Source organism: Lithobates pipiens, unplaced genomic scaffold (assembly GCF_037356315.1).
Source record: "Lithobates pipiens isolate NorthernLeopardFrog02 unplaced genomic scaffold, aLitPip1_a1.2 Scaffold_3, whole genome shotgun sequence".
NCBI classification, from domain to species: Eukaryota; Metazoa; Chordata; class Amphibia; order Anura; family Ranidae; genus Lithobates; species Lithobates pipiens.
In genome coordinates this window covers 169,427,841-169,441,814 of record NW_027507790.1, presented here as the reverse complement: position 1 = coordinate 169,441,814, position 13,974 = coordinate 169,427,841, and the positions used below count along the sequence as shown (strand labels likewise).

General features: G+C 50.3%; 1 protein-coding gene across 2 annotated transcripts in view; it reads right to left on the bottom strand.

Moving 5' to 3' along the window:
• Positions 1-13,974, bottom strand: part of LOC143940766 (baculoviral IAP repeat-containing protein 1-like) — a 128,653-nt gene that overhangs the window by 3,358 nt on the left and 111,321 nt on the right. For both annotated transcript variants that reach the window (XM_077462483.1, XM_077462484.1), the window contains exon 10: positions 13,191-13,355. In XM_077462483.1, coding sequence (XP_077318609.1) covers positions 13,191-13,355 — 165 coding nt within the window. The remainder of the gene's footprint in view (positions 1-13,190; positions 13,356-13,974) is intronic.

Genomic DNA, 13,974 nt, shown 5'->3' with positions numbered 1-13,974 from the left:
GGATCAGCTTGATCTTTTGACACTTTCCGCCAGCGCTTTGAGGGTTAATACAGACTCCAAAATGGACTCCAATACAGTTTTGGCATGCCGCAGCAAGAAGCAGGCGGGTGCCACAGTTCCCAAAGAAGGTTCACACCAATCCGTTGGCAGGGGGAAGAGTTCCCGCTTTGCAGAGGAGGATAAGGAAGTGTTGCCACATGTGTCTAATTGTGGGTTAGTGAAGGAGATGGTGCAATTCATGAGAGAGATGGCGGAGTGGGGAAGGCCTGTCCTGACTGATACTGGAGTGCAGTATGCACCAAATGGAAAGCTTGCCTTGTATACAGCTGGGGGCTACGAATCCCTGGGCCAGATTTGTGGAAAGTGCTCTGGTCTGACTACGCAGTTGAGGCCTTGGATCGTTTGTGGACGTTGTGGGGAGCATCTGTTTGTGGTTGTCCCTCCAACCCTACACCTACGGATCCTACAAGTGGATTGGGACAAGAATGTTGCTGTCCATTCGGAGAGTGATGCCCCAAAACCGTTGATTGCCATCCAAGTCATGCAGGGAGCTGATACCCCTGTCCCAGCGACTACTCTAGGACCCAGCGCACCAATCGTTACTAGAGGCCGAGGTCAGGCCCAACTGCTTGCACTGATGTCTGAGCCACCCGAGAGAAAAATATCAGGGCCGGGTCCAATGGTCTGTCAGAACTCTTCTTGGACATCCTGTCCTATTCTGGAAAATGGGGAGAAAATGATGATGAGTTAACTAGCAGGGCCGGACTGGCCTACAGGGATACCGGGAGATCTCACGGTAGGCCGCCTGCCCTGGGGCCGCTTTTATTTGCGGCTGCATTGGTGCTTGTTACTGTGGATCACAGCGCTGGCTGGCTCTGTGTTCGGCGGCCGCTCTGTAACGCAGCCCTGCCCCCCCAGACCAGCTCGTGTGACAGTAGACAGAATCAACGTTCCGCCTATCACATGAGCCGATCTGGGGGGGCGGGGCTGTGTTACAGAGCAGCCGCCGAACACAGAGCCAGCCAGCACTGTGATCAAGAGAATGATATGCCGCCCGTACAGCCCGCCCTGTGTGCCTGGATAGGAGGATCGCCGGAGGGGCTGCATATAGAGGAAATGAGCCTTCTATATTCCTCCATGCAGCCGCTGAATGCTTGCAGGAGGGAGAGGAGAATCAAGCATTCAGCTTCTGCATGGAGGAATATAGAAAGCTCTTTTCCTTTATATGCAGCCCCCTTTGCTGATCCTCCTATCCAAATTCTTTACTGCCCCCCCAGTTCACCTTGTGCTCCCTGCCCCCCCTGCTCTCCTCCCACACCACACTCTCCAGCCCCCACCCCCCTCAGTTCTCTCCCCTGTTCTTTCTGCCCCCCCCGCTCTCCAGTTCTCCCCATCCTTCTCTAGCCACCATCCCAGTGCTCTTCACCCCCACCCCAGTGCTCTTTACACCCCCCAGTGCTCTTCACCCCGCCAGTGCTCTTCAACCCCCCAGTCTTCACACCCCCCAGTGCTCTTCACACCCCCCAGTGCTCTCCCCCCTGTTCCCCCCAGTGCTCTCCACTCCCCCCAGTTCTCCCCCCAGTGCTCTCCACTCCCCCCAGTGCTCCCCCCTGTTCTCCCCCCAGTGCTCCCCCCATTCTCCCCCCCAGTGCTCTCCCCCACCCGTTCTTTCCCCCCCCAGTGCTCTCCCCCCTTGTGTTCTCCCCCCAGTGTTCTTCCCCCGTTCTTCCCCCCCCCCGTGCTCTCCACTCCCCCCAGTGCTCTCGCCCTGTTTTTCCCCCCCAGTGCTCTCCCCCCTCCCTTCTTTCTCACCCCCCCAGTGCTCTCCAGCTCTCCCCATCACTCTCCAGCCCCCACAGTGCTCTCTACGCCCCGTGCTCTCCACTCCCCCCAGTGCTCTCCACTCCCCCCAGTGCTCTTCACTCCCCCAGTATTCTTCCCCCAGTGCTCTCCACTCCTCCCAGTGCTTTCCCCCCCAGTGCTCTCCACTCCCCCCAGTGCTCTCCACTCCCCCCTATGCCCCCCATTCTTTTCCCCCTATTCTTCCCCCCCCAGTGCTCTTCACTCCCCCCAGTGCTCTCCCCTGCCTGTTCTTTCCCCCCCAGTGCTCTCCACTCCCCCCAGTGCTCTCTCCCCTTGTTACCACCCCACCAGTGCTCTCCCCCAGTGCTCTCCACTCCCCCCAGTGCTCGCCCCCTGTTCTTTCCCCCCCAGTGCTCTCCCCCCGTTCTTTCTCACCCCCCCCGTGCTCTCCAGCTCTCCCCATCACTCTCCAGCCCCCACCCCAGTGCTCTCCATCCCCCCATTCTCCCCATCCCTGTTCTTTCTGGCCCCCCCGGTGCTCTCAAGCTCTACCCATCACTCTCCATCCCCCCCCCAGTGCTCTCTACCCCCCACGTGCTCTCCACTCCTGTTCTTTTTGGCTCCCCCCAGCACTCTCCATTCCCCACCCCTGTACTCTCCACTCCCCCTTGCATTTTGCCCCCACCCATATGCTCTCCAACCCTACCAGTGCTCTCCACCCCCCATAATGCTCTCCAGTCCCCTGTGCTTTTCCCCCTGTTCTTTCTGGCCCCCACTGGTGTTCTCAAGCTCCCCCCCATTACTCTCCACTCTCCCCTACTCTTTGTATCCCCCCAGTACTCTCCAGCCCCTGTGCTCTCCACCCCTGTTTTTCTGCCCCCCCCCCCCCCCCAGTGATCTTCGCCACCCCACACTCTTAGCCCCCTCAGTGCTCTCAGCCTACCATGCTCTCCACCCCTGTTCTTTTTGCCCCCCCCAGTACTCTCAAGTTCCCCCCCCAGTGCTCTCTGCTCCCCACCCCTGTGATCTCCACTACCCCTTGCTCTTTGCCCCCACCCATGTGTTCTCCAACCCCGCCAGTACTATCTGCTCCCCCTTCTCTCCAGCTCCCACCCAGTGCTCTCCACTTCCCCAGGACCAGAGGACAGGCTGACTGGGGCCGGAAAATGAGGACAACTGAAGGTGCAGGTGGCCAGGGACCACTTCATCTCACAGCAAACAGATCCTCTGGAAGGAGCACCGTCCCCGTCCAAAACGAGAACAGACCCTGCCTGCTGCTGGCCATCATGGATATCCTGCTGGTATGCAAGGTACCGTACTGAGCATCAACAACACACCTTCCCACAGACATGGATTGCAGACTGGGACATGGGACACAGGAGAGGCTGCATTCATGGGCACAATGAGACTGCAATGGTGGGCACGGTGAAGCCGCATTTGTGGGCACAGTGAGACTGCATTCAGGGGCAGAGTAAAGCTGCATTTGGTGGGCACCCACCCACCTTACCTTAGTGTATTCTTTCTGTGGAAGGTGGTCCCCCCCCCACGTTCTGAGTTCCTGGGGTGCCCCTTGATGATTGTCCACTTACCACTTTTAACTAGAATTTGTATATATATATATATATATATATATATATATATATATATATACATACCTATGCGATTTCATATCTATATATAATACACTCTTCATCAAATGTGCTTTAAAATGTATGGTTTTCCCTTTCATGAACAAGAAAATAATGACGTTATGCTGTTGGGCTGGTATAATAATGCTGTGGAGCTGGTATGAAATTTTTTCCAGGGCTGGTTTTTATTCCCAGTCCGGCCCTGTTAACTAGTAATGTGCAGGAGGATGAAGTACCTTCTACCACTACTGCAAGTGTACAGATTATGCTGTCAGCCAGTGCAGCACCGCTGATTACATACTTGCCAACAGTCCCGATTTTCCCGGGACAATCCCGATTTTGGGGCCCTCGTTCCGATCGGAGCTTGTCCAGATTAAATTCCAGAGATTTTGCTTTTTGTCTTGGGAAAATCGGGAATGTTTTAGCAAAAACAGCTGGCGGGCTACAAGAAGATGGCCGCCGTTGCCGCTGTGAGGACTAATCCCTTGTGTGAAGTGGAGAGGGGAGGCCCCTCCCCTCTCCCATGAACACACAGAGAAACCCGGGAAAGCACTGGCTGCCGCTGAAGGGGACACAACAAACGCGGCATGAAGGAGGGCTCTGCTGCCAGGGACACACAGGAGGAAAATCATCAAGGAAATCATCAAGGTAGTGGATGATAGAGTTCACTCCTGCGGCATCCCTCACCACCCACTTCACGAAGCGAAGGAGCTGAACGTCTCGAAAAAGGCACAGGATATCGAGCATCCCATTGGCAGGCATTTGTCAATGTAGAACTTATCGTTCCAATGAAACCCCAATAGCCTAAAGCTGTCCGGATGAACCGGGAGCAAACGGAAAGCCGATTCAATATCTAACTAGGCCATCAACGACCCCCGCCCATACCGGCGAACCCAGCCAACCGCCGCATCAAACGAGGTGTAGCTAACCGTACAATCCTCCGGCTTAAGGGCATCGTTAACCGACCCCCCTTTTGAAAAGGACAGGTGGTGAATTAACGTCCGAATGTAACATGGCAGGTTTTAAATTTCGTGACACCGGTGGAACTGCCTCCAACTTACCTGGAATCCTGAAACCTTCATCAAATCCTGTCTCTAACAACCGCGCTGCTGTCTTACCCAGGTACCTAGTGAGGAATGGCTGCATTCTTTCCACTCTTACCGGTGTCCTCCCTTTTGTGCGCAGCGTCTCCGGTACGGCCCTTTCTCTGTCTGAAGCATCTGGGCAGGGGGTGTGTCCCCCCGCAACCTGAACACTCATGTTTGTACCGACATGAGCCACCAAACCTGCAGGATCCTTCATTATATTGCCAACATGTCCCCTTTTTCTTACTGCCCGATTGTCCAGGGGAAGAAGGTCCACCGCCCCCCCTCCAAAAAAACTGACCCGGGGCCCTCGCCGATGTCATGAGCTGCATCCAGAGGCTGATGTCCTTATGATCCCTTCTCAGCGACGGCCCCACTGCCCTCCGTTTCCGAAACTACTCATCATATCGCAGCCATGCTGTGCCCCCGTATACTTTGTATGCTTCCCCCACCGAGTCCATGTAACAAAAAAGAGCTGAACAATGCTCAGTGTTGTTTTCTCCAATGACACTGGCCATGATTGCAACCACTTGCAAGCAGTTGCCAAACATCCTGGGAATCAGACTATACCTCCTTTTTTCTTCATCTTCTTTTTTGGAATGATCAGGCTTCACCCTGTCCAGATTAAACTTCTCCAATGGCAGTAGTGAAAATATCTCCACATACTCCCCTTTCCATATCTTCTCACGTACTTCCGGCTTCAGATGCGCCCCCAAAGGCCCCTCGAAACAAACATACACCTCACATTTAGCGGAATCCGCCAAACATATAATGTATTGTTTGTTTGCAGCATCGACTGTGGCCTTTGGGGTAACCGGTTGTTCTGTCACCACGTTCCCTCCAACCGGGGGCCCGGCTGACGTTACTGCTGCACTCGTTTCCACCCTAAGCACTGAGGCCTCCTCACGCCCCCCAGTAGGTGGCACCCCAGCTGCCGCCGGGTTGGCGGGAGCCCCGTCATTCCTCTCAAACCTACTGACCAATTCCTTAATCCCCGCCAAGAAACCCCTCATGTTGTTCTCGACCCCTGCTGCAGGACCAAAACCAATGCCCACCACCGGTGCAGCCTCCCCAGGACCTGCTGGTCCTCCTGATGACCCCGGCTGAGTTTCCCCTCTACCCCCACAGCCTGCTCCCCAACTCTCAGACACTTCCCCCGCTTTAGTGAAAAGTAAACGTGACTTACTTGGCTGCACCGGGGCAAACCCACCAGCCGACCTTCTCATCTCCCCTACTGGAGCTTGCCGCAAGGGTACCTTGTCCACGGACCCCGTCAGTTCTCCCTCTGACCTCTGCTCAGATGACCCTTTTCTCCTCTTCAGATAGCCCTCCAGGTGGCGTTGCACTGGATGCCGAGGGACCAGCAGCTGCGCGCTCGCTCCTTCTCACTGCATACCCGTCTGCTGATTTTCTTGTTGATTTGCATGGCCGGGGCAGTCCACCTCAGCCCCGCGAGGTGCCTCCATTGCCTGTGACTCCTTCAGGCCGGTCGCTTCTGTCCCCTGAGGTGGCCCGGCCGTGGGGGTAAAAAGTCCGAACACCACTGTAGATCAAAGTCCTCTTTATTTGGACATCCCAAAAATTACAGGCATCAGAAATCTGGGTAGATGGGTTTCGCACACTTCACATGTGCTTAGTCATTACCTTAGTCAATCAATAAGTGCATGTGACGTGTGCGAAACACATCCACCCAGCATTCTGATGCCTGTAATTTTTGGGATGTCCAAATAAAGAAGATTTTGATCTACAGTGGTGTGCAGTCATTTCTTCTAATTTCAGGCTATGAGTATATGGGGTATCTCAGCTAATGAGCAGGGGCTTTCTTGAATCCCTTGGCCTGCTGGAAGAACCTATATATTCGGGTGAGGTCAGGTGATCTAGGTTATGTGCTACCTGGACAGCTTTTTGGGTGGACGTGTATTTTATGCCCAGGCTACTAGGCTGGAGATTGGGCCTATCCTCAGAGAATCAGGCTGCCAGGCCGTTTGAGGGCCTATCCAGAAGTAAAAGGGCAGTGCAGGGTTGGGACTGTGGCTTGCAGTCCAATCAAAAATGATGGTTCTGCCAGCTGGAGAATCTTTCAGTGGTCGGAGGTAGAAGGGAAGCTGTCACCACAAAGGGACCAACCACCTTCCCCAGGGACCACAGTGAGTAACTGAAGCAAGCACCGGAATCATAGCCCTCTTCATCACACCAGAGTCTCCATTATCACATCAGAGCCCCCTCCATTACATCAGAGCCCCCATTATCACAGCAGAGCCTAGATTTCACATCAGAGTCTCCTCCATCACATCAGAGCCCCCATTATCAAATCAGAGCCCCTATTATCACATCAGAGCCCCTATTATCACATCAGAGCCCCCACCATCACATCAGAGCCCCCACCATCACATCAGAGCCTCCGCCTTCACATCAGAGTCTCCGCCATCCCACCAGAGCCCCCATTATCACATCAGAGCCCAGATTTCACATCAGAGCCCCCATTATCACATCACAGCCCCCTCCATTGCAGATGACATTAAGCTATGCAGTGGAATAACTTCCTTACAGGATGTCTCTAATTTACAAGCTGACCTCTAATTGGGGACCTATGTGGCAGATGAGGTTTAATGTTGATAAATGTAAAGTTATGCACTTGGGGCTAAGAATATGCATGCATCATACATACTAGGGGGAGTACAACTGGGGGAATCAATGGTGGAGAAGGACCTGGGGGTTTTGGCATATCATAAGCTCAATAATAGCATGCAATGCCAAGTTGCGGTTTCCAACGCGAGCAAAGTCCTTTCCTGTATTAAGAGAGGTATGGACTCCAGATAGATATAATTTTGCCCCTGTTCAAATCATTAGTAAGACCTCACCTGGAATATGCAGTTCAGTTTTGGGCACCAGTTCTCAAAAAGGATATTGGGGAACTGGAGAAAGCGTAGAGAAGGGCAACCAAACTGATAAGCTCAGCTATGAGGAAAGATTAGAAGAACTTTTTTTTCTCTCTTGAGAAGAGGAGATTAAGGGGGGATATGATCACCATGTATAAATATATAAGGGGTTCATATAGTGAACTTGGTGTTGAGTTATTCACTTTACGGTCATCACAGAGGACAAGGGGGCACTCTTTACATCTAGAGGAAAAGAGATTTCATCTCCAAATACGGAAAGGTTTCTTCACAGTAAGAGCTGTGAAAATTTGGAATAGACTTTCTGCAGAGGTGGTTCTGGCCAGCTCAGTAGATTGCTTTAGGAAAGGCCTGGATTATTTCCTAAATGTACCGTATATACTCGAGTATAGGCCGACCCGAATATAAGCCGAGGCCCCCAATTTACCCCCAAAAAAACTGGCAAACTTATTGACTCGTGTATAAGCCGAGGGTGAGACATGCCTGTCCATCCCTGTGTGTGTGTCCGTCCATCCCTGTGTGTCCGTCCATCCCTGTGTGTCCGTCCATCCCTGTGTGTCCGTCCATCCATCCCTGTGTGTGTGTGTGTCCATCCATCCATCCATCCCTGTGTGTGTGTGTCTCCATCCATCCATCCATCCATCCCTGTGTGTGTGTGTCTCCATCCATCCATCCATCCATCCATCCCTGTGTGTGTGTGTCTCCATCCATCCATCCATCCATCCCTGTGTGTGTGTGTATCCATCCATCCCTGTGTGTGTGTGTGTCTCCATCCATCCATCCATCCGTGTGTGTGTGTCTCCATCTGTGTGTGTGTGTGTGTGTGTGTGTGTGTGTGTGTGTCCAGCCTACCTGTGTCCCGAGCCTTTGTCCCGAGCCTCCGTCCCGTGTCGTGCCTTGCCTTCGTCCCGTCCCGTCCGGTCCCGTCCTGTCCCGTGCCGTGCCTTGCCTTGCCTCCGTCCCGTGCCCTCTTCGTCGGCGGCCATTGTAAAATTCAAAAGCCGCGCCTCCTCCTTCGCCTGTGATAGGCGGAACACTGAATTTCCCAGCAGCCTGTGTTCCGCCTATCACGGACGTCGTATCATCCTCGTCCGTAGTACGAGGATGAGAAGATGCCCGTGATAGGCGGAACACAGGCTGCTGGGAAATTCAGTGTTCCGCCTATCACAGGCGAAGGCGGAGCCGGAGGCGCGGCTTTTGAATCAGAATGGCCGCTGTCTGTCTGCTCGACACGCTGATCGAGCGGGCAGACAGCGATGACTCGAGTATAAGCCGAGGGGGGCACTTTCAGCCTCAAAAAAGAGGCTGAAAATCTCGGCTTATACTCGAGTATATACGGTACATAATATAACTGGGTACTGACATTAATAGGTAACGTTGATCCAGGGAAAATCAAATTGCCTCTCTGGGATCAGGAAGGATTTTTTCCCCTGCTGTAGCAAATTGGATCATGCTCTGCTGGGTTTTTTCACCTTCCTCTGGATCAACTGTGGGTATAGGATTGGGTATATGGGATTGTATTTTTTTTATTATTTTTATGGTTGAACTAGATGGACTTGTGTCTTTTTTCAACCTGTCTAACTATGTAACTATTACATTGCAGTCCCCTCCATTACATCAGTGCCCCCATTATAACATCGGAGCCCAGATTTCACATAAGAGCCCCCTCCATTACATCAGAGCCCCCTCCATTACATCAGAGCCCCCATTTCACATCAGAGTCTTCATTTCACATCAAAGCCCCCTCCATTACATCTGAGTCTCCATTTCACATAAAAGCCCCCTTCATCACATCCGAGTCTCCATTTCACATCAAAGCCCCCTCCGTTACATCCGAGTCTCCATTTCACATCAGAGTCCCCATTATCACATCAGAGCTCCCCCCCCATTACATCTAAGTCTCCATTTCACATCAAAGCCTCCTCCATCACATCAGAGCCCCTCCATTACATCAGAGTCTCCATTTCACATCAAAGCCCCCTCCATTACATCAGAGTCTCCATTTCACATCAAAGCCCCCTCCATTACATCAGAGTCCCCTCCATCACATCAGAGCCCCATCCATTACATTAGAGTCTCCATTTCACATCAAAGCCCCCTCCATCACATCCGAGCCCCCTTCATCGCATCAGAGTACCATTCAACATCAGTTCCCATTTCAGGAGGTGTTAGGATCGTTTATATTACAAAACATTTCTGTCTGTGTTGTGTCTGTGCTGGTAGGTCAGATGCAGTGTCAGTGTGCCTGTTCTAATCTGTGCGCACATAAGAGAACTCTCCTCTCCTGCACAGCAGTGTGTCTCTTACCTAGGTTACAGAAGCTCCTCTCCTGGACTACTAATTAACTCAGACTTCTCGTCTGCAGCCAATGAGAGCAGGGGAGGGGTGTGGCCTGGGGTCTGGAAAGAAGGCAAACTAGAATCTCTGGACTGGATTACAGAGCTCAGCTGGGGCCCTGGGAGACACAAGGCGGATCGGACCTGGATTCTGTTTCCAGGATTTTGTGTTTGAAAAAAAAACAGCATGTACAGTGAAAACAGAGAGCCATGGCCCCCCTGGAGCTAAATACAGGGTCACTATGGAAACTCCTGCACCCCTTCACACTACGCCATTGATTGGCACCCTGATTACCCTAAATAACAGGGTACTCTACTGTATATGAGCCCAAATAAAATGTTGCACCCTTAAGTCTCAATAAAATAAATACAACAAAGTTCAAGCAAATGTCCTTTCTCAAAAATTAGGATTAAGGAGGTGACACCACTATTACATAGGTGTCAGATAATAAGTGATTGTTATATAATACAAAAAGTAATATGCAAAATACAAACAAATATCTTTTTCTGAAAAATTGTGCATAAGAAGGTGACACCACTATTACATAGGTGTTCGATGGTAATCCTGCTTGGATCAATAAGCAAAGCAAAAGTCCACAACAAATTTGTTTAAACTAATCAAATGACAATGATTTGATTACTTTTTTTTTTTGCAAAATATTTTTTATTGAGTTTTTCATTAACATAGAAAATTGCCCACACAGGGGCTAACAATACCCACAAAGGGATAAAAATCTCTGATGCGGCCACAGCAACAGGCCTCAACAGGGCAGACCGACAACAAGCAAAACCTTACTTATCAATACCCCAATGTGGGGAGAGGTTAAAAGCAGGAGAATCTGTGCTCAATAGTATAAAGGCAGGATAACATGACGTAGGAGTACTTGGGGCAGTCTACTACCATATTATAACCATAATGTTGATCTAAGGGTTAGTTACTGCATCAGTTGCCGTAGTATTATCTTCTAACCAACAGGTCCACAACTTTTAAAAAATTTGTGGGCAACCCCTGCCCGAGTAGGTGGCTCTATAAAGGGGCAAACTGGCATTCACTAGGTTTTTCCAGAACCTGACAGAGGGGGGAGATGATTGTCTCCAGTTCATCTTGATGGCCTTAGGTGCATAGTACAGTAATAGGGATATGAGTATTTTCCTAGCTTTGAGGATTGACGATTTGATTACTTACATTACATAGCCCTGAGCAAATCCCCAGGAAGTGGGCCTAGCAGGGGACAAAATGTCCACTGTGGGTGCCCTCCAGCAACTAATCCTTTAGCAATCTTCTCCAGGCCCTCAGACTAGCTTCTGCAGAGGCCCAGATGGCAATTCCTTGCCTCAGTAGCTATTTCCCAGGGGCAGCAGCTCAGGGGGGCTGGAACCCTTCGTGAAGGGCAAAGAACACTCTGGCAAGGCCTCCCAAGCATTTTTCACCTCCCCAACCACTCGCTGAACATCTCCACCTCATTGCCTGAGGTATGATAAATATTTATACAGGTCAATTGAATCTTCCTGCCCTATTTTCTGGAAACTTCTTCAAGAAGCAAGTAGGAGGAATCAAGCACCCAGCTTTAGAAAAAACTATGAGATTACTGCTCCACTCACTACAGTGAAGACATTAACTAAATTTAGTCTGATAGCCTAACTAGAGTAGGGCGCTACATAGTTACACTATTTTTTTTTTCACAGTCTTTTGACTGGGCCATGAATATGCAGTTGAATACATATATATTGGTACAATTTTGTTAGGTTTCTAAATGTTTACTATTACATTGCAAGAGAAGGAATGTATATTATGTTTTCTCCCTAACACCTGATTTAAAGTGTAGCTTCACAAAAAAGGGGAAGTTTTGGTTTAAGGCCTCCTCCTCCCATCCTCTTTAGGAAATGGCATTTTTGGGGGGGTGAAGCAGTTTTGAAGTTCTTCTTTTCCCCCTCCCTCCCCGCAGTCTTCTGGGACATGTCACTGGTCCCAGAAGGCTGGAGGATCATTCACAATGTGAAGCCGCAAGCTGTGCCCACAGTTAAGATGGATGGAGAAAATGTCTTGAGTGACTTTTAAAGAGGAAGTAAAGGCAATTAAAAAAAAAAATGCAACCTGCAAGGCAAAGGCATAATGAGCTAGTATGAATAGCATACTAGCTCATTATGAATAACTTACCTGAGAACGAAGCCCCCGAAGAGGCCCTCAGTCTTCATCTTCGCCGCTGCCATGTATCCCGAAGAGACTTTCTGCTCTGGCACTGTGATTCGTCGGAGTCGCGATGACATCACTCCCGCGCCTGCGCACGGGAGCCGACACGAGCGGCATATCGCCGTGATCTGCGGCCGGCCCAGTGCACCTGAGCACCGCTGTCTACGGCGCATGCGCCTTAGACAACGGTGCCTGTCTTTTTGTAAATATCTCCTAAACCATACAGGTTTAGGAGATATTTCTTGGACCTACAGGTAAGCCTTAATCTAGGCTTACCTGTAGGTCAAAGTGGTTTGTAAGGGTTTACAACCACTTTAATGTTTACAAACGTGACTGGAGCTCCTCTTTAACTATCATAAAGTTCTTGTAGCGCCTTGGAAAAATTATACATCTGTGTCAATATTGAAGGAGTTACAGACACACAGTTCACACTGGGGCGGCTTCAAAGTACTCTGACTCTGAAGCCTCCCTGCATAGCGCGAGTCGCTCCCATTAGAACGGTTGCATTGCAATGCATGAAGCAGTGTCAGGCGGTTAAGTCACCTGATAGGTAGCCCCAGTGTGAACCAGTACTTACCGTTTCCAAGAGATCACTTTAAAAAGTGGTTAAAATCTTAAAAAGGGGTAAAAAGGGTATTTAAGATATTAAACCGACACATCCCTGCAATAGAAGACAGAGGATACTCATTTATTCAGTGGCTTGTGTCTCCTTCCTCTACTCCATTCCAGCACTGGAGAAGAGAGTCCTGGTTATTCAACACTTCTGAGGAATGTAGGGTACCTGTGTGCTGAGGGTTTGTTCTTTCAACCCCTATTTCACTGCTGAATCCTGCAGTAATGTAGGGCATGGGTCTTCAAACTACGGCCCTCCAGTTGTTCAGGAACCACAATTCCCATCATTCCTAGCCATGTCTGTGTATGGCAGAGTTTTACAATGCCCCATGGGATGTGTACGGTAGTTCCGCAACAGCTGGAGGGCCATAGTTTGAGGATCCCTGATGTAGGGGTTAGAAAAAGCAACCAGCATACAGAGGCTGATAGAGGAAGTATTGATGCCAAACAGGCTGTCCTAGGCTGCAGGGCTGGAATAGGACAGGGGTAGGAAAAAATGGACATTGGATGGGTCCTACTACAGGCGGTGCTAAATTTAAATTTTTCAAATCTTTGGAGACCTACAGGGTCTTTTTAAAGAAAAGATCAAGAGAGCCAATACTGAAGACAGTAGTGTCACATACCCATAAAGTACTCACCTAAAAGTGCAATGGATTCATCATCTAGAATCTCTTTCATGGCTAGGAACTGGAGATTAGCAAGGTTCTGGAACTGTTCAATGAAGTAGTTAGCAGCATGAGTCATTCCTTGGCCCTTTGGCAAATACAGTTTTTCCAGATGAATGAGGGAGCCCAATGCCACAGCTGTGAGGAAATAATGAATAATTGTATTTATCGCAATTACATTTACATTTGGTCAGTATCTTCCTCAAGAATCACCCCCGATTCTCTGCTGGGTCCCTTGATTGGCACTCACAGATACTCCTCAAGCATCACCCCACTGCCCTGCTTGTTCCCTAGCTTGGCACACAAGACTGCTCTGGCTGGGTTCCTGGCTTGGCATCTGCTGAGGTTTCCCAATTCTTCACTGTCCCCGGTTGGTGAGAATACTGCTGAACTTATTTTTTGTCCCCATGCTGTTTTTTCCTATACCAGGTAAACCACATGCAGTTGGAATGCATGTCTTGTGTTCTACAAATCTCCTTCCTCCATCCTCCCTATAGATTCAGCTTCCAGCAGGGGCGGACTGACCATTCGGTCACTCGGTCACGGACCGAGGGCCCGGCCACTAGGGGGCCCCATCAGGGTTGTCAGCCATAATAAAAACCAGGGACAGTATGTAAAAAATCTATGTTTTTTTTACTTCTGTCCCTGAAATGTCCCTTACCGACATACTTTTAATGTAAAAATCCCGAGATTGTAGTTGCCCCGCCTCTCCACTGCCTCCTCAGCCAATGGGAAAACAGTGTACCCGCCCCCTTCT